This window comes from Bombina bombina, unplaced genomic scaffold, assembly GCF_027579735.1.
Source record: "Bombina bombina isolate aBomBom1 unplaced genomic scaffold, aBomBom1.pri scaffold_534, whole genome shotgun sequence".
Lineage (NCBI taxonomy): Eukaryota > Metazoa > Chordata > Amphibia > Anura > Bombinatoridae > Bombina > Bombina bombina.
The window spans coordinates 138,820-163,234 of record NW_026513107.1 but is presented as its reverse complement, the minus strand read 5'-3'; the positions used below and the strand labels follow the sequence as shown (position 1 = coordinate 163,234).

At 40.9% G+C, this 24,415-nt stretch overlaps 1 protein-coding gene across 1 annotated transcript in view; it reads right to left on the bottom strand.

Annotated features, from left to right (window-relative positions):
* LOC128644711 (IQ calmodulin-binding motif-containing protein 1) overlaps positions 1-24,415 on the bottom strand; it is a gene marked incomplete at its 5' end in the record, with an annotated part of 195,417 nt that overhangs the window by 64,066 nt on the left and 106,936 nt on the right. The window contains one exon of the mRNA XM_053697227.1: positions 6,429-6,571. Within this exon, the coding sequence (XP_053553202.1) occupies positions 6,429-6,571 (143 nt within the window). The remainder of the gene's footprint in view (positions 1-6,428; positions 6,572-24,415) is intronic.

Genomic DNA, 24,415 nt, shown 5'->3' with positions numbered 1-24,415 from the left:
TGACAGATGGCAAGAGTGAGACTCTGCCCAGCGAATTATCTTTGATACTTCTATCATTGCTAGGGAGCTTCTTGTCCCTCCCTGATGGTTGATGTAAGCTACAGTCGTGATGTTGTCCGACTGAAACCTGATGAACCCCCGAGTCTTTAACTGGGGCCAAGCTAGAAGGGCATTGAGAACTGCTCTCAATTCCAGAATGTTTATTGGCAGGAGACTTTCCTCCTGACTCCATTGTCCCTGAGCCTTCAGAGAATTCCAGACAGCGCCCCTACCTAGAAGGCTGGCGTCTGTTGTTACAATTGTCCAGTCCGGCCTGCTGAACGGCATCCCCCTGGACAGATGTGGCCGAGAAAGCCACCATAGAAGAGAGTTTCTGGTCTCTTGATCCAGATTCAGAGTGGGGGACAAATCTGAGTAATCCCCATTCCACTGACTCAGCATGCACAATTGCAGCGGTCTGAGATGTAGGCGTGCAAAGGGTACTATGTCCATTGCTGCTACCATTAAGCCGATCACCTCCATGCATTGAGCTACTGACGGGAGTTGAATGGAATGAAGGACACGGCATGTATTTAGAAGCTTTGTTAATCTGTCTTCTGTCAGATAAATCTTCATTTCTACAGAATCTATAAGAGTCCCCAAGAATGGAACTCTTGTGAGAGGCAAGAGAGAACTCTTCTTTTCGTTCACTTTCCATCCATGCGACCTTAGAAATGCCAGAACTAACTCTGTATGAGACTTGGCAGTTTGAAAGCTTGAAGCTTGTATCAGAATGTCGTCTAGGTACGGAGCTACCGAAATTCCTCGCGGTCTCAGAACCGCTAGAAGGGCACCCAGAACCTTTGTGAAGATTCTTGGAGCCGTAGCCAATCCGAATGGAAGGGCTACAAACTGGTAATGCCTGTCTAAGAAGGCAAACCTTAGATACCGGTAATGATCTTTGTGAATCGGTATGTGAAGGTAAGCATCCTTTAAATCCACTGTGGTCATGTACTGACCCTTTTGGATCATGGGTAAGATTGTCCGAATAGTTTCCATTTTGAACGATGGAACTCTTAGGAATTTGTTTAGGATCTTTAAATCCAAGATTGGCCTGAAAGTTCCCTCTTTTTTGGGAACCACAAACAGGTTTGAGTAAAACCCTTGTCCTTGTTCCGACCGCGGAACCGGATGGATCACTCCCATTAATAATAGATCTTGTACACAGCGTAGAAACGCGTCTTTCTTTATTTGGTTTGTTGACAACCTTGACAGATGAAATCTCCCTCTTGGGGGAGATAATTTGAAGTCTAGAAGGTATCCCTGAGATATGATCTCTAGCGCCCAGGGATCCTGGACATCTCTTGCCCAAGCCTGGGCGAAGAGAGAGAGTCTGCCCCCCACTAGATCCGGTCCCGGATCGGGGGCCCTCGGTTCATGCTGTCTTAGGGGCAGCAGCAGGTTTTCTGGCCTGCTTGCCCTTATTCCAGGACTGGTTAGGTTTCCAGCCTTGTCTGTAACGAGCAACAGCCCCTTCCTGTTTTGGTGCAGTGGAAGTTGATGCTGCACCTGCTTTGAAATTCCGAAAGGGACGAAAATTAGACTGTCTAGCCTTAGCTTTGGCTTTGTCTTGAGGTAGAGCGTGGCCCTTACCTCCTGTAATGTCAGCGATAATTTCTTTCAAACCGGGCCTAAATAAAGTTTGCCCCTTGAAAGGTATATTAAGTAATTTGGACTTAGAAGTTACATCAGCCGACCAGGATTTTAGCCACAGCGCCCTACGTGCCTGAATGGCGAATCCTGAATTCTTAGCCGTAAGTTTGGTTAAATGTACTACGGCCTCCGAAATGAAAGAATTAGCTAGTTTAAGGACTCTAAGCCTGTCCGTAATGTCGTCCAGCGAAGCGGAACTAAGGTTCTCTTCCAGAGACTCAATCCAAAATGCTGCCGCAGCCGTAATCGGCGCGATGCATGCAAGGGGTTGCAATATAAAACCTTGTTGAACAAACATTTTCTTAAGGTAACCCTCTAATTTTTTATCCATAGGATCTGAAAAAGCACAGCTATCCTCCACCGGGATAGTGGTGCGCTTAGCTAAAGTAGAAACTGCTCCCTCCACCTTAGGGACCGTTTGCCATAAGTCCCGTGTGGTGGCGTCTATTGGAAACATCTTTCTAAATATTGGAGGGGGTGAGAACGGCACACCGGGTCTATCCCACTCCTTAGTAACAATTTCAGTTAATCTCTTAGGTATAGGAAAAACGTCAGTACTCGCCGGTACCGCAAAGTATTTATCCAACCTACACATTTTCTCTGGTATTGCAACAGTGTTACAATCGTTAAGAGCCGCTAAGACCTCCCCTAGTAATACACGGAGGTTTTCCAATTTAAATTTCAAATTTGAAATATCTGAATCCAATCTGCTTGGATCAGAACCGTCACCTACAGAATGAAGCTCTCCGTCCTCATGCTCTGCAAGCTGTGACGCAGTATCAGACATGGCCCTAGAATTATCAGCGCACTCTGTTCTCACCCCAGAGTGATCACGCTTGCCTCTTAGTTCTGGTAACTTAGCCAAAACTTCAGTCATAACAGTAGCCATATCTTGTAATGTTATCTGTAATGGCTGCCCAGATGTACTAGGCGCCATAATATCACGCACCTCCCGGGTGGGAGACGCAGGTACTGACACGTGAGGCGAGTTAGACGGCATAACTCTCCCCTCGCTGTTTGGTGAAATTTGTTCAATTTGTACAGATTGGCTTTTATTTAAAGTAGCATCAATACAGTTAGTACATAAATTTCTATTGGGCTCCACCTTGGCATTGGAACAAATGACACAGGTATCTTCCTCTGAATCAGACATGTTTAACACACTAGCAATAAACATGCAACTTGGTTACAATCTTATTTAACAAAAACGTACTGTGCCTCAAAGAAGCACTAAACGATTAAATGACAGTTGAAATAATGAACTGAAAAACAGTTATAGCATCACTCTTTAAAAACAACACAACTTGTTAGCAAAGGTTTGTTCCCATTAGTAAAGTAACACTAATTAAATTTTAAAACACAGTCACTACATAAGTCTCACAGCTCTGCTGAGAGAATCTACCTCCCTTCAAAGAAGTTTGAAGACCCCTGAGTTCTGTTAGAGATGAACCGGATCATGCAGAAAATACAAGAGTAACTGACTGGAAATTTTTGATGCGTAGCAAAGAGCGCCAAAAACGGCCCCTCCCCCTCACACACAGCAGTGAGAGAGAAACGAAACTGTCATAATCAAAACAAGCAAACTGCCAAGTGGAAAAATAATGCCCAAATATTTATTCACTCAGTACCTCAGAAATGCAAACGATTCTACATTCCAGCAAAAACGTTTAACATGAATTAAATACCTATTAAAAGGTTTAATGTACTTTTACAGAGTAATTCCGGTGAAATACCATCCCCAGAATACTGAAGTGTAGAGTATACATACATGTCATTATAACGGTATGGCAGGATTTTCTCATCAATTCCATTCAGAAAATAAAAACTGCTACATACCTCAATGCAGATTCAACTGCCCGCTGTCCCCTGATCTGAAGCTTTTACCTCCCTCAGATGGCCGAGAAACAGCAATATGATCTTAACTACTCCGGTTAAAATCATAAGAAAAAACTCTGGTAGATTCTTCTTCAAACTCTGCCAGAGAAGTAATAACACGCTCCGGTGCTATTGTAAAATAACAAACTTTTGATTGAAGTTATAAAAACTAAGAATAATCACCATAGTCCTCTCACACCTCCTATCTAGTCTTTGGGTGCAAGAGAATGACTGGGGGTGACGTAGAGGGGAGGAGCTATATAGCAACTCTGCTGGGTGAATCCTCTTGCACTTCCTGTAGGGGAGCAGATAATATCCCAGAAGTAATGATGACCCGTGGACTGATCACACATAACAGAAGAAATTCACTTTAAATTTTAGCCCAAATTAGGATCGATCCCAAGCTAAAATTATGTGAGAGAAGTTAAGGCACTAAGGGGTTGATTTATCAAAGGCTTTCGCCAACCTTTGAGCCCCTATGGCTGTAGGTTCTCACCAGAGAACCTGTTTGCCATATTTAAGGTGGCGAAATTCAATCTCTGCGGTCTAGTCTGACCGGGGAGATTGACAGCTCCTGCCCGTGCGTGATTGGCTGTGCGCAGGCAGGATTGCACGCGAGCGCAAAATAGTGCTCGTGTGCAATGGTAAATTTCTCCGGGGAAATTCGCCCCGCCAGAGGTGGACAGGGGTGCGTATATGCGCCCCTGTCCGCCTCAGCTTGATAAATCTAGCCCTAAAAATAGCTTCCTGGTACACTGAGTACTAGAACCAGACAGTTTAAAATGTTGCATCGGTTTATTTTAAAGCAAAGGGAAAATTAATAAGCTACTGAAATAGAAAATTCACCCTTACTTTCAGTTTAAACTTGTATTGTTTTATCAAGTAAATATGTGTCAGAAAATAAAGCCTAATAAAAACATTTTACCCTTTCTTTTTAAAAGTTAGTCTCACGCATGCTACCGTGCCTGCTTCATGCCCTAGTGTAACTTATACAACAGGATTATCTATGTCCCAATAAAAAAGCAGTGTCTTTTAATTTATTAAGTGCATAGTCTCCCCAACTGGAAGAAAAAGCACTTACCTGCTCCACTGTCCGGCATGTAGACAGTTACAAGGTATGAGAAGACACAGTTCTTCACATACACCTTTGAAAAAGAAAGAACAGAGTAGCCAACTCTGGCTTTCTAAGCTAGGGCAGCAATTGTTAGGAAAACTCAGTAAGTAACTGCTTTAAAGCCACCACTACCCGACTTCAAGGAATGACGTGGAATACGGCTATACCCCAAAACTTGCTTGTAGATTAAATCAAACTTTTTCTTCAGACACCTAAACTTCACCTCCTCCATGCACCGAAGGCAAAGAGAATGACTGGGGTTGTGGGTAAGGGAGTGATACATAACAGTTTAACTGTGGTGCTCTTTGCCTCCTCCTGCTGGCCAGGAGTGATATTCCCAACAGTAATTAATCAAGCCGTGGACTCACCATATCTCAGGAAAGAAATTATAGAAGTAGCAGGTAAAAATTAATATAAAATATACTTGGTTGTGTTGAAAATATATATAATCAAATTCCATCAAAAACAAATATTGCACATAGACATCAAACCAAATTAAAAAATAATTCCTATACTAGTTACTTCATTAATAAAAACAATCAGTAATCAATAAATAAAAGAAACTAATAAATAGGATAAATTATCCTATTAAGTTTTAAACATAGTATCAGTTAAAAGGACACAGTGTGTGTAACCCACAATATTAAATGATAATGTATTTAGCCAACATGATTAATATAATTATTTCTGACTGGCCAGTGGTAAAACTGAAAGCAATTGAAAAAGAGTCAACAAAAAAGTGCCCGGGACTTTCTGTGAATTAAAGTTATTCAGCAAACCTTGAATAGCAACGTTTTTTGGAGGACACAGTTCACATAAAGTCCGGGGCACTTTTTTGCTGACTTTTTTTCAAATGCTTTCAGTTTTAGCACTGGCCAGTCAGAAAAAATTATATTAATCACGTTGGCTAAATACATTATCTTTTAATATTGTGGAGTACACACACTGTGTCCTTTTAACTGATACTATGTTTAAAACTGAATAGCATAATGTATATGAAGTTTCTTTTCTTTTGTTTATTTAATACTGATTGTTTTTATTAATAAAATAAACTAGTAAAGGAATTATATTTTAATTTGGTTTGATGCCTATGTGCATTATTTGTTTTGATGGAATTTAAATATTTATATTTTCAACACAACAAATATAATATATTTTATATAAATTTTTACCTCCTAATTCTATAATTTTATATTGAACAGCAGTGGCATTAAACTTTTAGACTAGTAATCCCAGAGTGGGTTTTAAACGCGCATCCAAATACATCTGTTTCTATATCCAATATTGAGGTTTTTATTGGGATTTTGGATGTTTAGTGATTGCTAACTGTTTGCACTAACAACTGTTTGATCTTCTTTCTTTTTTTAATATACTTGCAAGTGAGTGCAGACTTCCTCTGTGTGTTGTATTAATTTGTTTTGTAATTTTCCCTATGGGCCTTGCACCCAGACTTGTCTGGGGTACATGTCTGGATCTCTGGGAAATGTGCAGCTACCTGTGAGTGCTATTGAGCACCCAGGGCTGTGCATTTTGCAGGGCTACAGGATGTGTACTTGGTCCAGTATATATTACATAGATACATACATACATACATAGATAGATACATACACACACATTCTTACTATTAATGGTCATAAGCTAATTAGATTTCTGATCACAGAAATGTTAAACTGCTGCTCTTTCGTATGCATGATAGCACATTGTTAATAGTTGTATTGAGAGTTAGACACTTTAATGATATATCTACCTGCGTGAACAATTTCTAGCAGAGTGAGTTGCTTTTCCCGAAACAACCTCATTGCTCTCAGTCTCTGCAGCTCCAGTTGTTGCTTGAGGTCTTGCTCCTCTTTCTGTCTCTTTAGGTGGATCACTTCTTGTTCTCGTTTAGCTCTAAAATAATAAATTCAACCAAGAATATTAATATTGTGCCCCAGCAATTTATTTAATCTGATACTTAAAACCACATAGGAGAAGATGTCATTTTAATTAAATTCCTTTTTTTAAAGCAGAAGCTTGTTTCCATTTTTAAATTCATCTTTAGTGCAAGAAACCAAGGCCTAGATTTAGAGTTTTGTCGATAAAGACACGCGTAGCTAACGCAGCTTTATTTTCCTACCGCTGCTTCCAAACAACGCTGGTATTTAGAGTTGTCTGAGGGGCTGCGTTAGGCTCCAAAAAGGGTGCGTTGAGCCGAATTTACCGCCACTTCAACCCTCAATACCAGCGTTGCTTACGGTAGCGGTAAGCTGCCAAAACGTGCTCGTGCACGATTCCCCCATAGGAAACAATGGGGCAGTTTGGGCTGAAAAAAAAACCTAACACCTGCAAAAAAGCAGCGTTAAGCTCCTAACGCAGCCCCATTGTTTCCTATGGGGAAACAGTTTCTAAGTCTGCACCTAACACCCTAACATGAATCCCGAGTCTAAACACCCCTAACCTTACACTTATTAACCCCTAATCTGCCGACCCCGCTATCGCTGACACCTGCATTTTATTATTAACCCCTAATCTTCCGTTCCGGACACCGCCGCCACCAACATTATCCCTATGAACCCCCTGATCGGAACAGCCAATAGAATGCAAGCTCAATCTGATTGGCTGATTGGATCAGCCAATCGGATTGAACTTGAATCTGGATTGGCTGATTCAATCAGCCAATCAGATTTTTCCTACCTTAATTCCGATTGGCTGATAGAATCCTATCAGCCAATCGGAATTCGAGGGACGCCATCTTGGATGACATCATTTAAAGGAACCTTCAATGAAATAAACTAACTAAAGTACAAAAAATAAAAAAGAACTAAGTTACAAAAAATAAAAAAATATTTACAAACATAAGAAATATATTACAACAATTTTAAACTAATTACACCTACTCTAAGCCCCCTAATAAAATAACAAAGCCCCCCAAAATAAAAAAATGCCCTACCCTATTCTAAATTACTAAAGTTCAAAGCACTTTTACCTTACCAGCCCTGAACAGGGCCCTTTGCGGGGCATGCCCCAAGAAGTTCAGCTCTTTTGCCTGTAAAAAAAACCATACAATACCCCCCCCCCCAACATTACAACCCACCACCCACATACCCCTAATCTAACCCAAACCCCCCCTTAAATAAACCTAACACTAAGCCCCTGAAGATCTCCCTACCTTGAGTCGTCTTCACCCAGCCGAGCCAAATTCTTCATCCAAGCGGAGCAAGAAGAGGTCCTCCATCCGGTAGAAGTCTTCATCAATCAGATTGAGCTTGCATTCTATTGGCTGATCGGAACAGCCAATAGAATGCGAGCTCAATCTGATTGGCTGATTGGATCAGCCAATCGGATTGAACTTGATTCTGATTGGCTGATTCCATCAGCCAATCAGAATATTCCTACCTTAATTCCGATTGGCTGATAGAATCCTATCAGCCAATCGGAATTCGAGGGACGCCATCTTGGATGACATCATTTAAAGGAACCTTCATTCGGCGAGTAGGCGTTGGTTGAAGAGGATGGATCCGCGTCGGCTGGAAAGAAGATGGCTCCGCTCCGCTCCGGATGGATGAAGGTAGAAGATGCCGCTTGGATGAAGATGTCTGCCAGTCCGGATGTCCTCTTCTGCCCGGATAGGATGAAGACTTCTGCCGGTCTGGATGTCCTCTTCTGCCCCATCGGATGAAGACTTTGGCCCGGCTGGGTGAAGACGACTCAAGGTAGGGAGATCTTCAGGGGGGTAGTGTTAGGTTTATTTAAGGGAGGTTTGGGTTAGAGTAGGGGTATGTGGGTGGTGGGTTTTAATGTTGGGGGGAGTTTGTATTTTTTTTTACAGGTAAAAGAGCTGATTACTTTGGGGCATGCCCAGCAAAAAGCCCTTTTAAGGGCTGGTAAAAGAGCTGATTACTTTTTAATTTAGAATAGGGTAGGGACCTTTATTATTTTGGGGGGCTTTTTTTATTTTATTAGGGGGCTTAGAGTAGGTGTAATTAGCCTAATAATCTTGTAATCTTTTTTTATTTTTTGTAATTTAGTGTTTGTTTTTTTTTGTAATTTAGTTTAGTTTATTTAATTGTATGTAATTGTAGGTAATTTATTTAATTAATTTATTGATAGTGTAGTGTTAGGTTTAATTGTAATTTAGGTTAGGATTTATTTTACAGGTAATTTTGTAATTATTTTAACTAGGTAGCTATTAAATAGTAAATAACTATTTAATAGCTATTGTACCTAGTTAAAATAAATACAAAGTTGCCTGTAAAATAAATATTAATCCTAAAATAGCTACAATATAATTATTATTTATATTGTAGCTATATTAGGGTTTATTTTGCAGGTAAGTATTTAGCTTTAAATAGGATTAATTTATTTAATAAGATTTATTTTATTTCGTTAGATAAAAATTATATTTAACTTAGGGGGGGTGTTAGGGTTAGACTTAGCTTTAGGGGTTAATACATTTATTATAGTAGCGGCGAGGTCCGGTCGGCAGATTAGGGGTTAATACTTGAAGTTAGGTGGCGGCGATGTAGGGAGGGCAGATTAGGGGTTAATACTATTTATTCTAGTGTTTGCGAGGCGGGAGTGCGGCGGTATAGGGGTTAATACATTTATTATAGTGGCGGTGAGGTCCGGTCGGCAGATTAGGGGTTAATAAGTGTAGGTAACGTAGCGGCGACGTTGGGGGGGGCAGATTAGGGGTTAATAAATATAATATAGGGCTCGGCGATGTTGGGGGCAGCAGATTAGGGGTTCATAGGGATAATGTAGGTGGCGGCGATGTGCGGTCGGCAGATTAGGGGTTAAAAATATTTATTATAGTAGCGGTGATGTGGGGGACCTCGGTTTAGGGGTACATAGGTAGTTTATGGGTGTTAGTGTACTTTAGAGCACTGTAGTTAAGAGCTTTATATACCGGCGTTAGCCCATAAAGCTCTTAACTACAGCCTTTCCATGGGCGGTAGGAGTCTTGTCGGTAGAGGGTGTACCGCTCACTTCAGCCAAGACTCTAAATACCAGCGTTAGGAAGATCCCATTGAAAAGATAGGATACGCAATTGGCATAAGGGGATCTGCGGTATGGAAAAGTCGCGGCTTGAAAGTGAGCGTTAGACCCTTTCCTGCCTGACTCTAAATACCAGCGGGCGGCCAAAAGCAGCGTTAGGACCCCTTAACGCTGCTTTTGACGGCTAACGCAGAACTCTAAATCTAGGCGTAAATGTAATCCTTAAGGGACAATAAACACTAACAGCCAGATTATGAGTTTTGCGTTATGGCTGGCTCGCTAATTACTTGTACGTTATTTTCACCGCTCACCTTTCATATCGCTGCTATTACAGGTTTGCCAAAAAAATGGCTTGTGCGGGCGATATGGTTGTGTTGAGCTCCATACCTCACCCGAATACAAGCGGTGTTTTGACGTGCTCGTGCACGATTTCCTCACAGACATCAATGGGGAGAGCCGACTAAAAAAAAGCCTAACACCTGCGATTGCGGAATGAAAAGCTCTGTAACGTAGCCCCATTGATGTCTATGGGGTAAAAAATGTATGTTTAAACCTAACACCCTAACATAAACCCCGAGTCTAAACACCCCTAATCTGCCACCCCCAACATCGCCGCCACCTACATTACACTTATCAACCCCTAATCTGCCGCCCCCAATGTCGCTGCCACCTACATACATATATTAACCCCTAATCTGCCGCCCCCAATGTTGCCACCACCACTATACTAAAGTTATTAACCCCTAAACCTCTGGTCTCCCACATCACTAACACTGAATAAATATATTAACCCCTAAAGTAACCCTAACTCTAAGTCTAACCCTAACGTAATCCTAACCCTAACACCCCCTAACTTTAACATAATTAAAATAATTCTAACTAAAACTTACTATTAATAACTAAATAATTAATTCCTATTGAAAAATATATACTTACCTGTAAAATAAACCCTAAGCTAGCTACAATATAACTAATAGTTACATTGTAGTTAGCTTAGGTGTTATTTTTATTTCACAGTTAAGTTTGTAAAAAAAAAAATGGGCATTTAGCTCTTTTACATTGCCCAAACCCTAATCTAAAAATAAAACCCACCCAAAAAAAAAACTTAAAAAAACCTAACACTAACCCCCGATGATCCACTTACAGTTTTGGAAGAACGGACATCCATCCTCATCCAGCCCGCAAAGTCCTTATCCAAGCGGGCAGAAGTCTTCATCCATCCGGCGCGGAGCGGGTCCATCTTCAAGACATCCGGCGCGAAGCATCCTCTTCTTCCAAGGTCAACGAAGAATGAAGTTTCCCCTTTAAGGTACGTCATCCAAGATGGCGTCCCTTACATTCCGATTGGCTGATAGAATTCTATCAGCCAATCGGAATTAAAGGTGAAAAAATCCTATTGGCTGATCCAATCAGCCAATAGGATTGAGCTTTAATCCTATTGGCTGATTCAATCAGCCAATAGGATTGAGCGTGCATTCTATTGGCTGATTGGCATAGCCAATAGAATGCAAGCTCAATCCTATTGGCTGATTGGACCAGCCAATAGGATGAAAGCTCAATCCTATTGGTTGATTGGATCAGCCAAAAGGATTTTTTCACCTTTAATTCCTATTGGCTAATTCTATCAGCCAATCGGAATGTAAGGGACGCCATCTTGGATGACGTACCTTAAAGGGAAACTTCATTCTTCGTTGACCATCGGAAGTAGAGGATGCTCCGCGCTGGATGTCTTGAAGATGGACCCGCTCTGCGCTGGATGAAGATAGAAGATGCCGTCTGGACGAAGACTTCTGCCCGCTTGGATGAAGACTTCTGCCGCCTGGATGAGGATGGATGTCCGGTCTTCAAAGACTGTAAGTGGATCGTCAGGGGTTAGTGTTATGTTTTTTTTAAGGGTTTATTGGGTGGGTTTTATTTTTAGATTAGAGTTTGGGCAGTAAAAGAGCTAAATGCCCTTTTAAGGGCAATGCCCATCCAAATGCCCTTTTCAGGGCAATGGGGAGCTTAGGTTTATTTTTATTTGGGGGGTTTGGTTGTGTGGGTGGTGGGTTTTACTGTTGGGGGGGTGTAAAAGAGCTGATTTCTTTGGGGCAATGCCCTGCAAAAGGCCCTTTTAAGGGCCATTGGCAGTTTAATGTAGGCTGGGGGGGGGGGGGCTTTTTTATTTTGATAGGGCTATAAGGAATAATTCGTTTTTTTTTTTTATAATTTCTTTTTTTATTTTGTGTTTATTTTTTTTGTAATTTAGATAATTGTATTTTATTAATTTATTTAATTTTATTGTAATGCTAGGTGTTAGTGTAACTCGGGTTAGGTTTTATTTTCCAGGTAAATTTGTATTTATTTTAACTAGGTAGCTAGTAAATAGTTAATAACTATGTATTAACTAGTCTACCTAGTTAAAATAAATACAAACTTAGCTGTGAAATAAATATAAAACCTAATATAGATACAATGTAACTATTAGTTATTTTGTAGCTAGCTTAGGTTTTTTTTTTACAGGTAAGTATTTAGTTTTAAATAGGAATTATTTAGGTAATAATTGTAAGTTTTATTTAGATTTATTTTAATTATATTTAAGTTAGTGGGTGTTAGGGTTACGTTAGGGTTAGGTTTAGGATTTAATAGGTTTATTATAGCGGCAGTGTTGGCGGACGGCAGATTAGGGGTTAATAATATTTAAATAGTGTTTGTGATGCGGAAGGGCGGCGGTTTAGGGTTTAATATTTAGTTTATGGGTGTTAGTGTACTTTTTAACAGTTTAGATATGAGTTTTGTGGCACAGCTTTGTAGCGTAAATCTCATAACTACTGACTTTAGATAGCTCTTTTTCAAAGTGCCTAAAAAAGAAAAAACAAATAATAATAATAAAAAAAAAACCCTAACACTAAAGTCCCAAATAGGTACTCTCGGTTTCAGAAGTCCGGCGGAGAAGGTCTTTTTCCAGGTGGGTCCATCATCTTCATTCACAGCGAAGGCGGCGCAGAGCGGGAGATCCGGAGCGGTCTTCCAAGATGTGGCAATCCTCTGCGGCATCGGCGGACCTCGGCAGGGGCGGTCCTCGGGGTACCTTGAATTCTTCAGTGTGTGGCTGATGATCGCATGAAGAGGAACCTCCACGCCTTCGCCGAGGACCGCCGCTGAGGAGAGCCACCACCGCCAATGACTGCCGCCGAGGATCGCCACTTCTGGGAAGAGCGCTCCGGACCTCCGTTCCGAGTCGCCTTCGCTGTGGAAGAAGATGATGGACCCGCCTGGAAGAAGACCTTCTCCGCCAGACTTCTGAAACCGTGAGTACCTATTTGGGGCTTTAGTGTTAGGTTTTTTTTTTAAATTTTTTAACTTAGTTTTTTTTTTGTGCACTTGGATAAAGAGCTGAATGCCCTTTTAAAGGGCAGTGAAAAAGAGCTAAATGCCCTTTTAAGGGCAATGCCCATACAAATGCCCTTTTCAGGGCAATGGGTAGATTAGTTTTATTAGTCATCACAAAAACAGAAAACTCCGGCGAACCTCCAGGCGTAAGAAAAAAAAGTTTTTTTATTTATAGCAGAAAAAAAGCTAAAACATAAAAAATAAAAGCAAAGTGTCACAGCAGGACTAGTGTCTGTGTCTTACGCGTTTCAGCTATGATCAAGCCTTACTCATAGCTTTATTAGTGTTAGGTTTTTTTATTTTGGGGGGTTTGTTGGGTGGGGGGTTTTACTGTTAGGGGGGACTTTGTTTATTTTTAATGTAAAAGAGCTGTTAAACTTAGGGCAATGCCCGACAAAAAGCCCTTTTAATGGCTATTGGTAGTTTAGCATTAGATTAGGGGGTGTTTTTATTTTGCGGGGGCTTTTTTTTATTTTCATAGGGATTAGGTTTAATTTTTTTATTTTGGATAATGTGTATTATTTTCTGCAATGTTAGCCTTTTTTTATTTTTTATAATTAGATTAATCTAATGTAATTTTTGTTTGTATTTTTTATGGTAAGTAGTTTCTTTTATTGTAATTAAGGTGTTAATTAAGGGGGTGTTAGGTTAGGGGCTTAGTCATTAAATTAGTTTTTTTGCGTTGTGGGAGTTGGCGGTGTAGGAGTTAATAGGTAAATTAGGTTTAATGCGTTGTGGGGGGTTGGCGGTTTAGGGGTTAATAGATTTATTAGGTAGTTTGCGATGTTGGGGTTTGCGGATTTAGGGGTTAATAATTTTATTAGGTAGTTTTTTTTTTCTTAATACTTTGTACAGACAGTTAATTTTGTTTTTTTAATACTTATTGCGGGCGGTATTTTATTTTTTATTTTAATACTTATTGCGGGCATTTTTTTTTTTGTAATGCTCCGTTTGCCTTTGCTGCATCCCGGTGAATTCCGAAAATGGCAGGGTGGTGAAAGAATCCACCTTCATCCAAGTGGAATTATTTTGGCTGCGCATGCAGCCAACATCCTGTTGGCTGCCTCGCGCTGCCAACATTCCTTTGAGGATGCGTGTGCAACTGCCGACAGCGACTGACATTACAAACGCAATTATAGTATAGATAATCCACTTTCCAAAAGCCTAAACAAACTTACATTTTATAAAAAAAAAAAATCTTCTTATATTGCAATAAACAGATAGCAAACATGGCATTATTTTGAGTAAATTATATTTTAAATGGGTTAAAATCCTTTGGGCCACTCATTTATATGTGTATATATACAGGGCGTGAACCCCATCATACAACAGACATGTTAACATCCTGGCCCAAAGCTCTTTATGGCAAACAAATTGGTGAAAACCTTGTCACCTCATATATTTTGCAATCCCCCAAAAAAAGAAAACCACTATTTGGCACACACTTAAACACATAGGTATATCTGCAGAAAGGGAGCCAAAAAAATAAAACAACTTTTACTGTCAAATCGTTGAGGCTCTAAGGCAGCCCAGGCGAAAAGTGCGTTAGGCGTTCGTCTGTCTGTGAGTAATCTGGATATGGTTATACTTTATTTGTGTGCTCTCTGTGATTGATATACAGGTAATTCTGGTCATTCCTTAGTCACTGCAAACTGTACCTTTTTCACAATAATTGTAAGCAGCTGCCTACCAAGAGATAGTCTGATAAGCCCCACCCTTTACCCACCTGTGGGTAACACAAAATCATAGTCAGTAGTTTATTAGGAACCTTTTTCTATCTCGGTGGACATCTTACAATGGATCTCTGACAGTGTTGGAATCTGCTTAATTTTGCAAACTTAGGCCTAGATTTGGAGTTTGGCGGTAGCCGTGAAAACCAGCGTTAGAGGCTCCTAACGCTGGTTTTAGGCTACCGCCGGTATTTGGAGTCATTCAAAAAAGGGTCTAACGCTCACTTTTCAGCCGCAACTTTTCCATACCGCAGATCCCCTTACGTCAATTGCGTATCCTATCTTTTCAATGGGATCTTTATAACTCCGGTATTTAGAGTCGTGTCTAAAGTGAGCGTTAGAATTCTAACGACAAAACTCCAGCCGCAGAAAAAAGTCAGTAGTTAAGAGCTTTCTGGGCTAACGCCGGTTTATAAAGCTCTTAACTACTGTGCACTAAAGTACACTAACACCCATAAACTACCTATGTACCCCTAAACCGAGGCCCCCCCACATCGCCGACACTCAAATACATTTTTTTAACCCCTAATCTGCCGACCGCCACCTACGTTATACTTATGTACCCCTAATCTGCTGCCCCTAACACCGCTGACCCCTATATTATATTTATTAACCCCTAACCTGCCCCCCACAACGTCGCAGCCAGCTACCCACAATAATTAACCCCTAATCTGCCGACCGCAAAGAGCCGCCACCTACATTATAGCTATGTACCCCTAATCTGCTGCCCCTAACACCGCCGACCCCTATATTATATTTATTAACCCCTAATCTGCCCCCCTCAACGTCGCCTCCACCTGCCTACACTTATTAACCCCTAATCTGCCGAGCGGACCGCATCGCTACTATAATAAAGTTATTAACCCCTAATCCGCCTCACTAACCCTTTAATAAATAGTATTAACCCCTAATCTGCCCTCCCTAACATCGCCGACACCTAACTTCAATTATTAACCCCTAATCTGCTGACTGGAGCTCACCGCTATTCTAATAAATGTATTAACCCCTAAAGCTAAGTCTAACCCTAACCCTAACACCCCCCTAAGTTAAATATAATTTTAATCTAACGAAATTAATTAACTCTTATTAAATAAATTATTCCTATTTAAAGCTAAATACTTACCTGTAAAATAAATCCTAATATAGCTACAATATAAATTATAATTACATTGTAGCTATTTTAGGATTAATATTTATTTTACAGGTAACTTTGTATTTATTTTAACCAGGTACAATAGCTATTAAATAGTTAAGAACTATTTAATAGCTAAAATAGTTAAAATAATTACAAATTTACCTGTAAAATAAATCCTAACCTAAGTTACAATTAAACCTAACACTACACTATCAATAAATAAATTAAATAAAATACCTATAATTATCTACAATTAAACCTAACACTACACTATGAATAAATAAATTAAATACAATTCCTACAAATAAATACAATGAAATAAACTAACTAAAGTACAAAAAATAAAAAAGAACTAAGTTACAAAAAATAAAAAAATATTTACAAACATTAGAAATATATTACAACAATTTTAAACTAATTACACCTACTCTAAGCCCCCTAATAAAATAACAAAGCCCCCCAAAATAAAAAAATGCCCTACCCTATTCTAAATTATTAAAGTTCAAAGCTCTTTTACCTTACCAGCCCTGAACAGGGCCCTTTGCGGGGCATGCCCCAAGAAGTTCAGCTCTTTTGCCTGTAAAAAAAAACATACAATACCCCCCCCCAACATTACAACCCACCACCCACATACCCCTAATCTAACCCAAACCCCCCTTAAATAAACCTAACACTAAGCCCCTGAAGATCTCCCTACCTTGAGTCGTCTTCACCCAGCCGAGCCAAATTCTTCATCCAAGCGGAGCAAGAAGAGGTCCTCCATCCGGTAGAAGTCTTCATCCAAGCGGGGCAGAAGAGGTCTTCCATCCGATTGAAGTCTTCATCCAAGAGGCATCTTCTATCGTCATCCATCCGGAGCGGAGCGGCAGCATCCTGAAGACCTCCGACGCGGAACATCCATCCTGGCCGACGACTGAACGACGAATGACGGTTCCTTTAAATGACGTCATCCAAGATGGCGTCCCTCGAATTCCGATTGGCTGATAGGATTCTATCAGCCAATCGGAATTAAGGTAGGAATATTCTGATTGGCTGATGGAATCAGCCAATCAGAATCAAGTTCAATCCGATTGGCTGATCCAATCAGCCAATCAGATTGAGCTCGCATTCTATTGGCTGTTCCGATCAGCCAATAGAATGCAAGCTCAATCTGATTGATGAAGACTTCTACCGGATGGAGGACCTCTTCTTGCTCCGCTTGGATGAAGAATTTGGCTCGGCTGGGTGAAGACGACTCAAGGTAGGGAGATCTTCAGGGGCTTAGTGTTAGGTTTATTTAAGGGGGGGTTTGGGTTAGATTAGGGGTATGTGGGTGGTGGGTTGTAATGTTGGGGGGGGGGTATTGTATGTTTTTTTTTACAGGCAAAAGAGCTGAACTTCTTGGGGCATGCCCCGCAAAGGGCCCTGTTCAGGGCTGGTAAGGTAAAAGTGCTTTGAACTTTAGTAATTTAGAATAGGGTAGGGCATTTTTTTATTTTGGGGGGCTTTGTTATTTTATTAGGGGGCTTAGAGTAGGTGTAATTAGTTTAAAATTGTTGTAATATATTTCTTATGTTTGTAAATATTTTTTTATTTTTTGTAACTTAGTTCTTTTTTATTTTTTGTACTTTAGTTAGTTTATTTCATTGTAGTTATTTGTAGGAATTGTATTTAATTTATTTATTGATAGTGTAGTGTTAGGTTTAATTGTAACTTAGGTTAGGATTTATTTTACAGGTAAATTTGTAATTATTTTAACTATTTTAGCTATTAAATAGTTCTTAACTATTTAATAGCTATTGTACCTGGTTAAAATAAATACAAAGTTACCTGTAAAATAAATATTAATCCTAAAATAGCTATAATATAATTATAATTTATATTGTAGCTATATTAGGATTTATTTTACAGGTAAGTATTTAGCTTTAAATAGGAATAATTTATTTAATAAGAGTTAATTAATTTCGTTAGATTAAAATTATATTTAATTTAGGGGGGTGTTAGTGTTAGGGTTAGACTTAGCTTTAGGGGTTAATACATTTATTACAATAGCGGTGAGCTCCAGTCGGCAGATTAGGGGTTAATAATTGAAGTTAGGTGTCGGCGATGTTAGGGAGGGCAGATTAGGGGTTAATACTATTTATTATAGGGTTAGTGAGGCGGATTAGGGGTTAATAACTTTATTATAATAGTGGTGCGGTCCGCTCGGCAGATTAGGGGTTAATAAGTGTAGGCAGGTGGAGGCGACGTTGTGGAGGGCAGATTAGGGGTTAATAAATATAATATAGGGGTTGGCGGTGTTAGGGGCAGCAGATTAGGGGTACATAGGGATAATGTAAGTAGCGGCGGTTTACGAAGCGGCAGATTAGGGGTTAAAAAAATATGCAGGGGTCAGCAATAGCGGGGGCGGCAGAATAGGGGTTAATAAGTGTAAGGTTAGGGGTGTTTAGACTCGGGGTACATGTTAGAGTGTTAGGTGCAGACGTAGGAAGTGTTTCCCCATAGCAAACAATGGGGCTGCGTTAGGAGCTGAACGCAGCTTTTTTGCAGGTGTTAGGTTTTTTTTCAGCTCAAACAGCCCCATTGTTTCCTATGGGGGAATCGTGCACGAGCACGTTTTTGAGGCTGGCCGCGTCTGTAAGCAACTCTGGTATCGAGAGTTGAAGTTGCGTTAAATATGCTCTACGCTCCTTTTTTGGAGCCTAACGCAACCAATTCTGTGGACTCTCAATACCAGAGTTATTTTAAAGGTGCGGCCAGAAAAAAGCCAGCGTTAGATACGCGGGTCGTTACCGATAAAACTCTAAATCTAGCCGTTAGAGCCTCAACGATTATGGTCTTATTTTGAAATAGACAATTGTAGTGTGTTTTATCCAGATGCTCCGACAGTGCTACCTTGTTTTTAAATGTGTGTTTTTATATATACTCATCCTATGTAGGATGTTTGTATTTTAATATTTCACAGTAAAAGTTGTTTTATTTTTTTTGGCTCCCTTTTTGCGGATCTACCAATGTCTTTAAGTGTGTGTGCCAAATAGTGGTTTTCTTTTTTTGGGGGATTACACTGAATACCAACCACTAGGGCACCCCCTGCACTCCCCTAAGGAATATGAGTGTATGGGTTATATATGGAACCATAATTTGATGAATAAGGCAGTTCTATACCTATCTCATTGATATACACTTCATATATTTTACCTTTTCTAAATAAGTATCTGGTATTTTAAAAGGGTTAAAATCCTTTGGGCCATTAATTTCTGTGTGGATACATACACGGCGTAAAGCCCTTCATAGGATAAACATGTTTCCAGCCTGGCCCAATGGTTTCTATAGCAAAAAAACTAAATCTATGCTTACCTGATAAATTTATTTATGTCTGGATATGGTGAGTTCACGGCTTGAGTAATTACTGTTGGGAATATCACTCCTGGCCAGCAGGAGGAGACAAAGAGCACCACAGTTAAACTGCTAAGTATCACTCCCTTACCCACAACCCCCAGTCATTCGACCAAAGGAAAATGGAGAAAAAGGAGTAACACAAGGTGTGTAGAGGTGCCTGAGGTTATAGTCAAAAGAACAACTGTCTTAAAATAAAGGGCGGGGCCGTGGACTTACCATATCTGGAAATAAATTTATCAGCTAAGCATAAATTTAGTTTTTCTTTCCTAAGATATGGTGAGTCCACGGCTTGAGTAATTACTGTTGGGAACCTATACCCAAGCTAGAGGACACGGATAATAGGGAGGGACAAGACAGGCAGTCCTAAACAGAAGGCACCACCGCTTGAAGAACCTTTCTCCCAAAAGAAGCCTCAGCCAAGGCAAAAATATCAAATTTGGAAAAAGTATGTAGAGAAGAACAAGTTGCAGCCTTGCAAATTTGTTCCACAGAAGCTTCATTTTTGAAAGCCCAAGAAGAGGAAACAGCTCTTGTGGAATGAGCCGTAATTCTCTCAGTCGGCTGCTGTCCAGCAGTCTCATAAGCCAAATGAATTATACTTTGTAACCAAAAAGAAAGAGAGTAGTAGCAGTAGATTTCTGACCTTTACGTTTCCCAGAGAAACAGACAAAGAGGGCAGAGGACTGGCGAAAATCCTTAGTCACCAGTAAGTATAATTTAAGAGCACGTACAACATCCAAATTGTGTAACAAACGTTCTTTGGAAGAACAAGGATTAGGACACAGAGAGGGAGCAACAATTTCCTGATTGATATTTCTATTAGAAACAACCTTAGGAAGGAAACCTAACTTAGTACGAAGAACCGCCTTATCGGCATGAAAAATAAGATAAGGGGAATCACACTGCAGAGCTGAGCGTTCCAAGACTCTCCGAGCAGAAGAGATAGCAACAAAAAACAAAACCTTCCAAGATAACAACTTAATGTCTATGGAATGTAACGGCTCAAACAGAGCCAGCTGTAAAACTTTAAGAACAAGGTTAAGGCTCCAAGGAGGAGCAACAGACTTAAAGACAGGCCTGATTTTGACCAAGGCCTGATAAAAAAATAAATTTATGCTTACCTGATAAATTAATTTCATCTATGATACGACGAGTCCACGGATTCATCCTTTACTTGTGGGATATTATCCTCCTGCTAACAGGAAGTGGCAAAGAGCACCACAGCAGAGCTGTCTATATAGCTCCTCCCTTAACTCCACCCCCCAGTCAATCGACCGAAGGTACAGAAAGAAAAAGGAGAAACTAAAAGGTGCAGAGGTGACTGAAGTTTAAAATCAAAAAAATATAATCTGTCTTAAATTAACAGGGCGGGCCGTGGACTCGTCGTATCATAGAAGAAATTAATTTATCAGGTAAGCATAAATTTACTTTTCTTCTATAAGATACGACAAGTCCACGGATTCATCCTTTACTTGTGGGATACAATACCAAAGCTACAGGACACGGATGAACGGGAGGGACAAGACAGATGGCTAAACAGAAGGCACCACTGCTTGAAGAACTTTTCTCCCAAAAATAGCCTCCGAAGAAGCAAAAGTATCAAATTTGTAAAATTTGGAAAAGGTATGAAGCGAAGACCAAGTCGCAGCCTTACAAATCTGTTCAACAGAAGCATCATTTTTAAAAGCCCATGTGGAAGCCACCGCTCTAGTAGAGTGAGCTGTAATTCTTTCAGGAGGCTGCTGTCCAGCAGTCTCGTATGCCAAACAGATGATGCTTTTCAGCCAAAAAGAAAGAGAGGTAACCGTAGCTTTTTGACCTCTACGTTTTCCAGAATAGACAACAAACAAAGAGGATATTTGACGGAAATCTTTGGTCGCTTGCAAGTAAAACTTCAAAGCACGAACCACGTCCAAGTTGTGCAACAGACGCTCCTTCTTAGAGGAAGGATTAGGACACAGAGAAGGAACAACAATTTCCTGATTAATATTTTTATTAGTAACAACCTTAGGAAGGAATCCAGGTTTGGTACACAAAACCACCTTATCAGCATGGAAAACAAGATAAGGAGAGTTGCATTGCAATGCAGATAGTTCAGAAACTCTTCGAGCCGAAGAGATAGCAACTAAAAACAGAACTTTCCAAGATAGAAGCTTAATATCTATGGAATGCATAGGTTCAAACGGAACCCCTTGAAGAACTTTAAGAACTAAATTCAAACTCCATGGCGGAGCAACAGATTTAAACACAGGCTTAATTCTAACTAAAGCCTGACAGAACGATTGAACGTCTGGAACATCTACCAGACTCTTGTGCAGTAAAATTGATAAAGCAGATATCTGTCCCTTTAGGGAATTAGCTGATAGCCCCTTCTCCAATCCTTCTTGGAGAAAAGACAAAATCCTAGGAATCCTGATCTTACTCCATGAGTAGCCTTTGGATTCGCACCAATAAAGATATTTACGCCATATCTTATGATAAATTTTCCTAGTGACAGGCTTTCAAGCCTGAATCAAGGTATCTATGACCGACTCAGAGAATCCCCACTTGGATAAAATCAAGCGTTCAATCTCCAGGCAGTCAGCCGCAGAGAAACTAGATTTGGATGCTGGAACGGACCTTGAATGAGAAGGTCCTGTCTCAGTGGCAGAGTCCATGGTGGTAGAGATGACGTCCACCAGGTCTGCATACCAAGTCCTGCGTGGCCACGCAGGTGCTATCAAAATCACAGAAGCTCTCTCCTGTTTGATTCTGGCAATCAGACGAGGAAGGAGAGGAAATGGTGGAAACATATAAGCCAGGTTGAACGACCAAGGTACTGCTAGAGCATCTATCAGTACTGCTTGAGGGTCCCTTGATCTGGACCCGTAACAAGGAAGTTTGGCATTCTGACGAGATGCCATCAGATCCAATTCTGGTGTGCCCCATTGATGAATCAATTGTGCAAACACCTCCGGATGGAGTTCCCACTCCCCCGGATGAAAAGTCTGACGACTTAGAAAATCCGCTTCCCAGTTCTCCACTCCTGGGATATAGATTGCTGATAGATGGCAAGAGTGAGTCTCTGCCCATCGAATTATTTTGGAAACCAGTTCTCCACTCCTGGGATATAGATTGCTGATAGATGGCAAGAGTGAGTCTCTGCCCATCAAATTATTTTGGAAACCTCTATCATCACTAGAGAACTCTTTGTTCCCCCCTGATGATTGATATATGCTACAGTCGTGATATTGTCCGACTGGAATCTTATGAATCTGGCCAAAGCCAGCTGAGGCCACGCCTGAAGCGCACTGAATATCGCTCTCCATTCTAGAATATTTATCGGGAGGAGAGCCTCCTCCTGAGTCCACACACCCTGTGCTTTCAGGGAATTCCAGACTGCACCCCAGCCCAATAGGCTGGCGTCCGTCGTCACTATGATCCATCCATGCTGGCCTGCGGAAACACATTCCCTGGGACAGATGATCCTGTGACAACCACCAAAGAAGAGAGTCTCTGGTCTCTTGATCCAGATTTATCTGAGGAGATAAATTTGCATAATCCCCATTCCACTGATTGAGCATGCATAGTTGCAGTGGTCTGAGAGGCAAGCGAGCAAACGGAACTATGTCCATTGCCGCTACCATTAGTCCGATTACCTCCATACACTGAGCCACGGACGGCCGAAGAATGGAATGAAGAGCTCGGCAGGTGGTTAAAATCTTTGATTTCCTGACCTCCGTCAGAAAATTTTTCATGTCTACCGAATCTATCGGAGTTCCCAGGAATGGAACTCTTGTGAGGGGGATAAGTGAACTCTTTTTTACGTTCACCTCCCACCCGTGAGATCTTAGAAAAGCCAACACGATGTCCGTGTGAGATTTGGCTAGTTGGTAAGTTGACGCCTGAATTAAGATATCGTCCAGATAAGGTGCCACTGCTATGCCCAGCGGCCTTAGAACCGCCAGAAGGGACCCTAGCACCTTTGTGAAAATTCTGGGAGCTGTGGCCAACCCGAAGGGAAGAGCCACAAACTGGTAATGCTTGTCCAGAAAGGCGAACCTGAGGAACTGGTGATGATCTTTCTGGATAGGGATGTGCAGATACGCATCCTTTATATCCACGGTGGTCATATATTGACCCTCCTGGATCATGGGTAAAATAGTCCGAATGGTCTCCATCTTGAAGGATGGAACTCTGAGGAATTTGTTTAGGATCTTGAGATCTAAAATTGGTCTGAAGGTTCCCTCTTTATTGGGAACCACAAACAGATTGGAGTAAAACCCCTGCCCCTGTTCTGTTTTTGGAACTGGGCAGATTACTCCCATGGTATATAGCTCTTCTACACAGCGTAAGAACGCCTCTCTTTTTGTCTGGTTTACAGACAACTGAGCAAGATGGAAAGATGGAATCTCCCTGTTGGAGGAGAATCTTTGAAGTCTAGAAGATACCCCCTGATTTCTAAAGCCCAGGAGTCCTGAACGTCTCTTGCCCAAGCCTGAGCAAAGAGAGAAAGTCTGCCCCCTACTAGATCCGGTCCCGGGTCGGGGGCTGCCCCTTCATGCTGTCTTGGTGGCAGCAGCGGGCTTCTTGGCCTGTTTACCTTTGTTCCAAGTCTGGTTAGGTCTCCAGAGTGACTTGGATTGAGCAAAATTCCCCTCCTGCTTTGCAGCAGGGGAGGAGGTAGAGGGACCATCTTTGAAGTTTCGAAAGGAACGAAAATTATTTTGTTTGGTCCTCATCTTATTTGTCTTATCCTGAGGAAGGGCATGGCCTTTTCCTCCAGTGATGTCTGAAATGATCTCTTTCAGTTCAGGCCCGAATAGGGTCTTACCCTTGAAAGGGATGGCTAAAAGCTTAGATTTTGATGACACATCAGCAGACCAGGACTTAAGCCATAACGCTCTACGCGCTAAAATGGCAAAACCTGAATTCTTTGCCGCTAATTTAGCCAGTTAAAAAGCGGCATCTGTAATGAAAGAATTAGCTAGCTTGAGAGCCCTAATTCTATCCAGAATATCATCTAATGGGGTCTCAACCTGAAGAGCCTCCACTAGAGCCTCGAACCAAAACGCAGCTGCAGCAGTTACAGGAACAATGCACGCTATAGGTTGCAGAAGAAAACCGTGATGAATAAATATTTTCTTTAGATCTTTGAAAGCA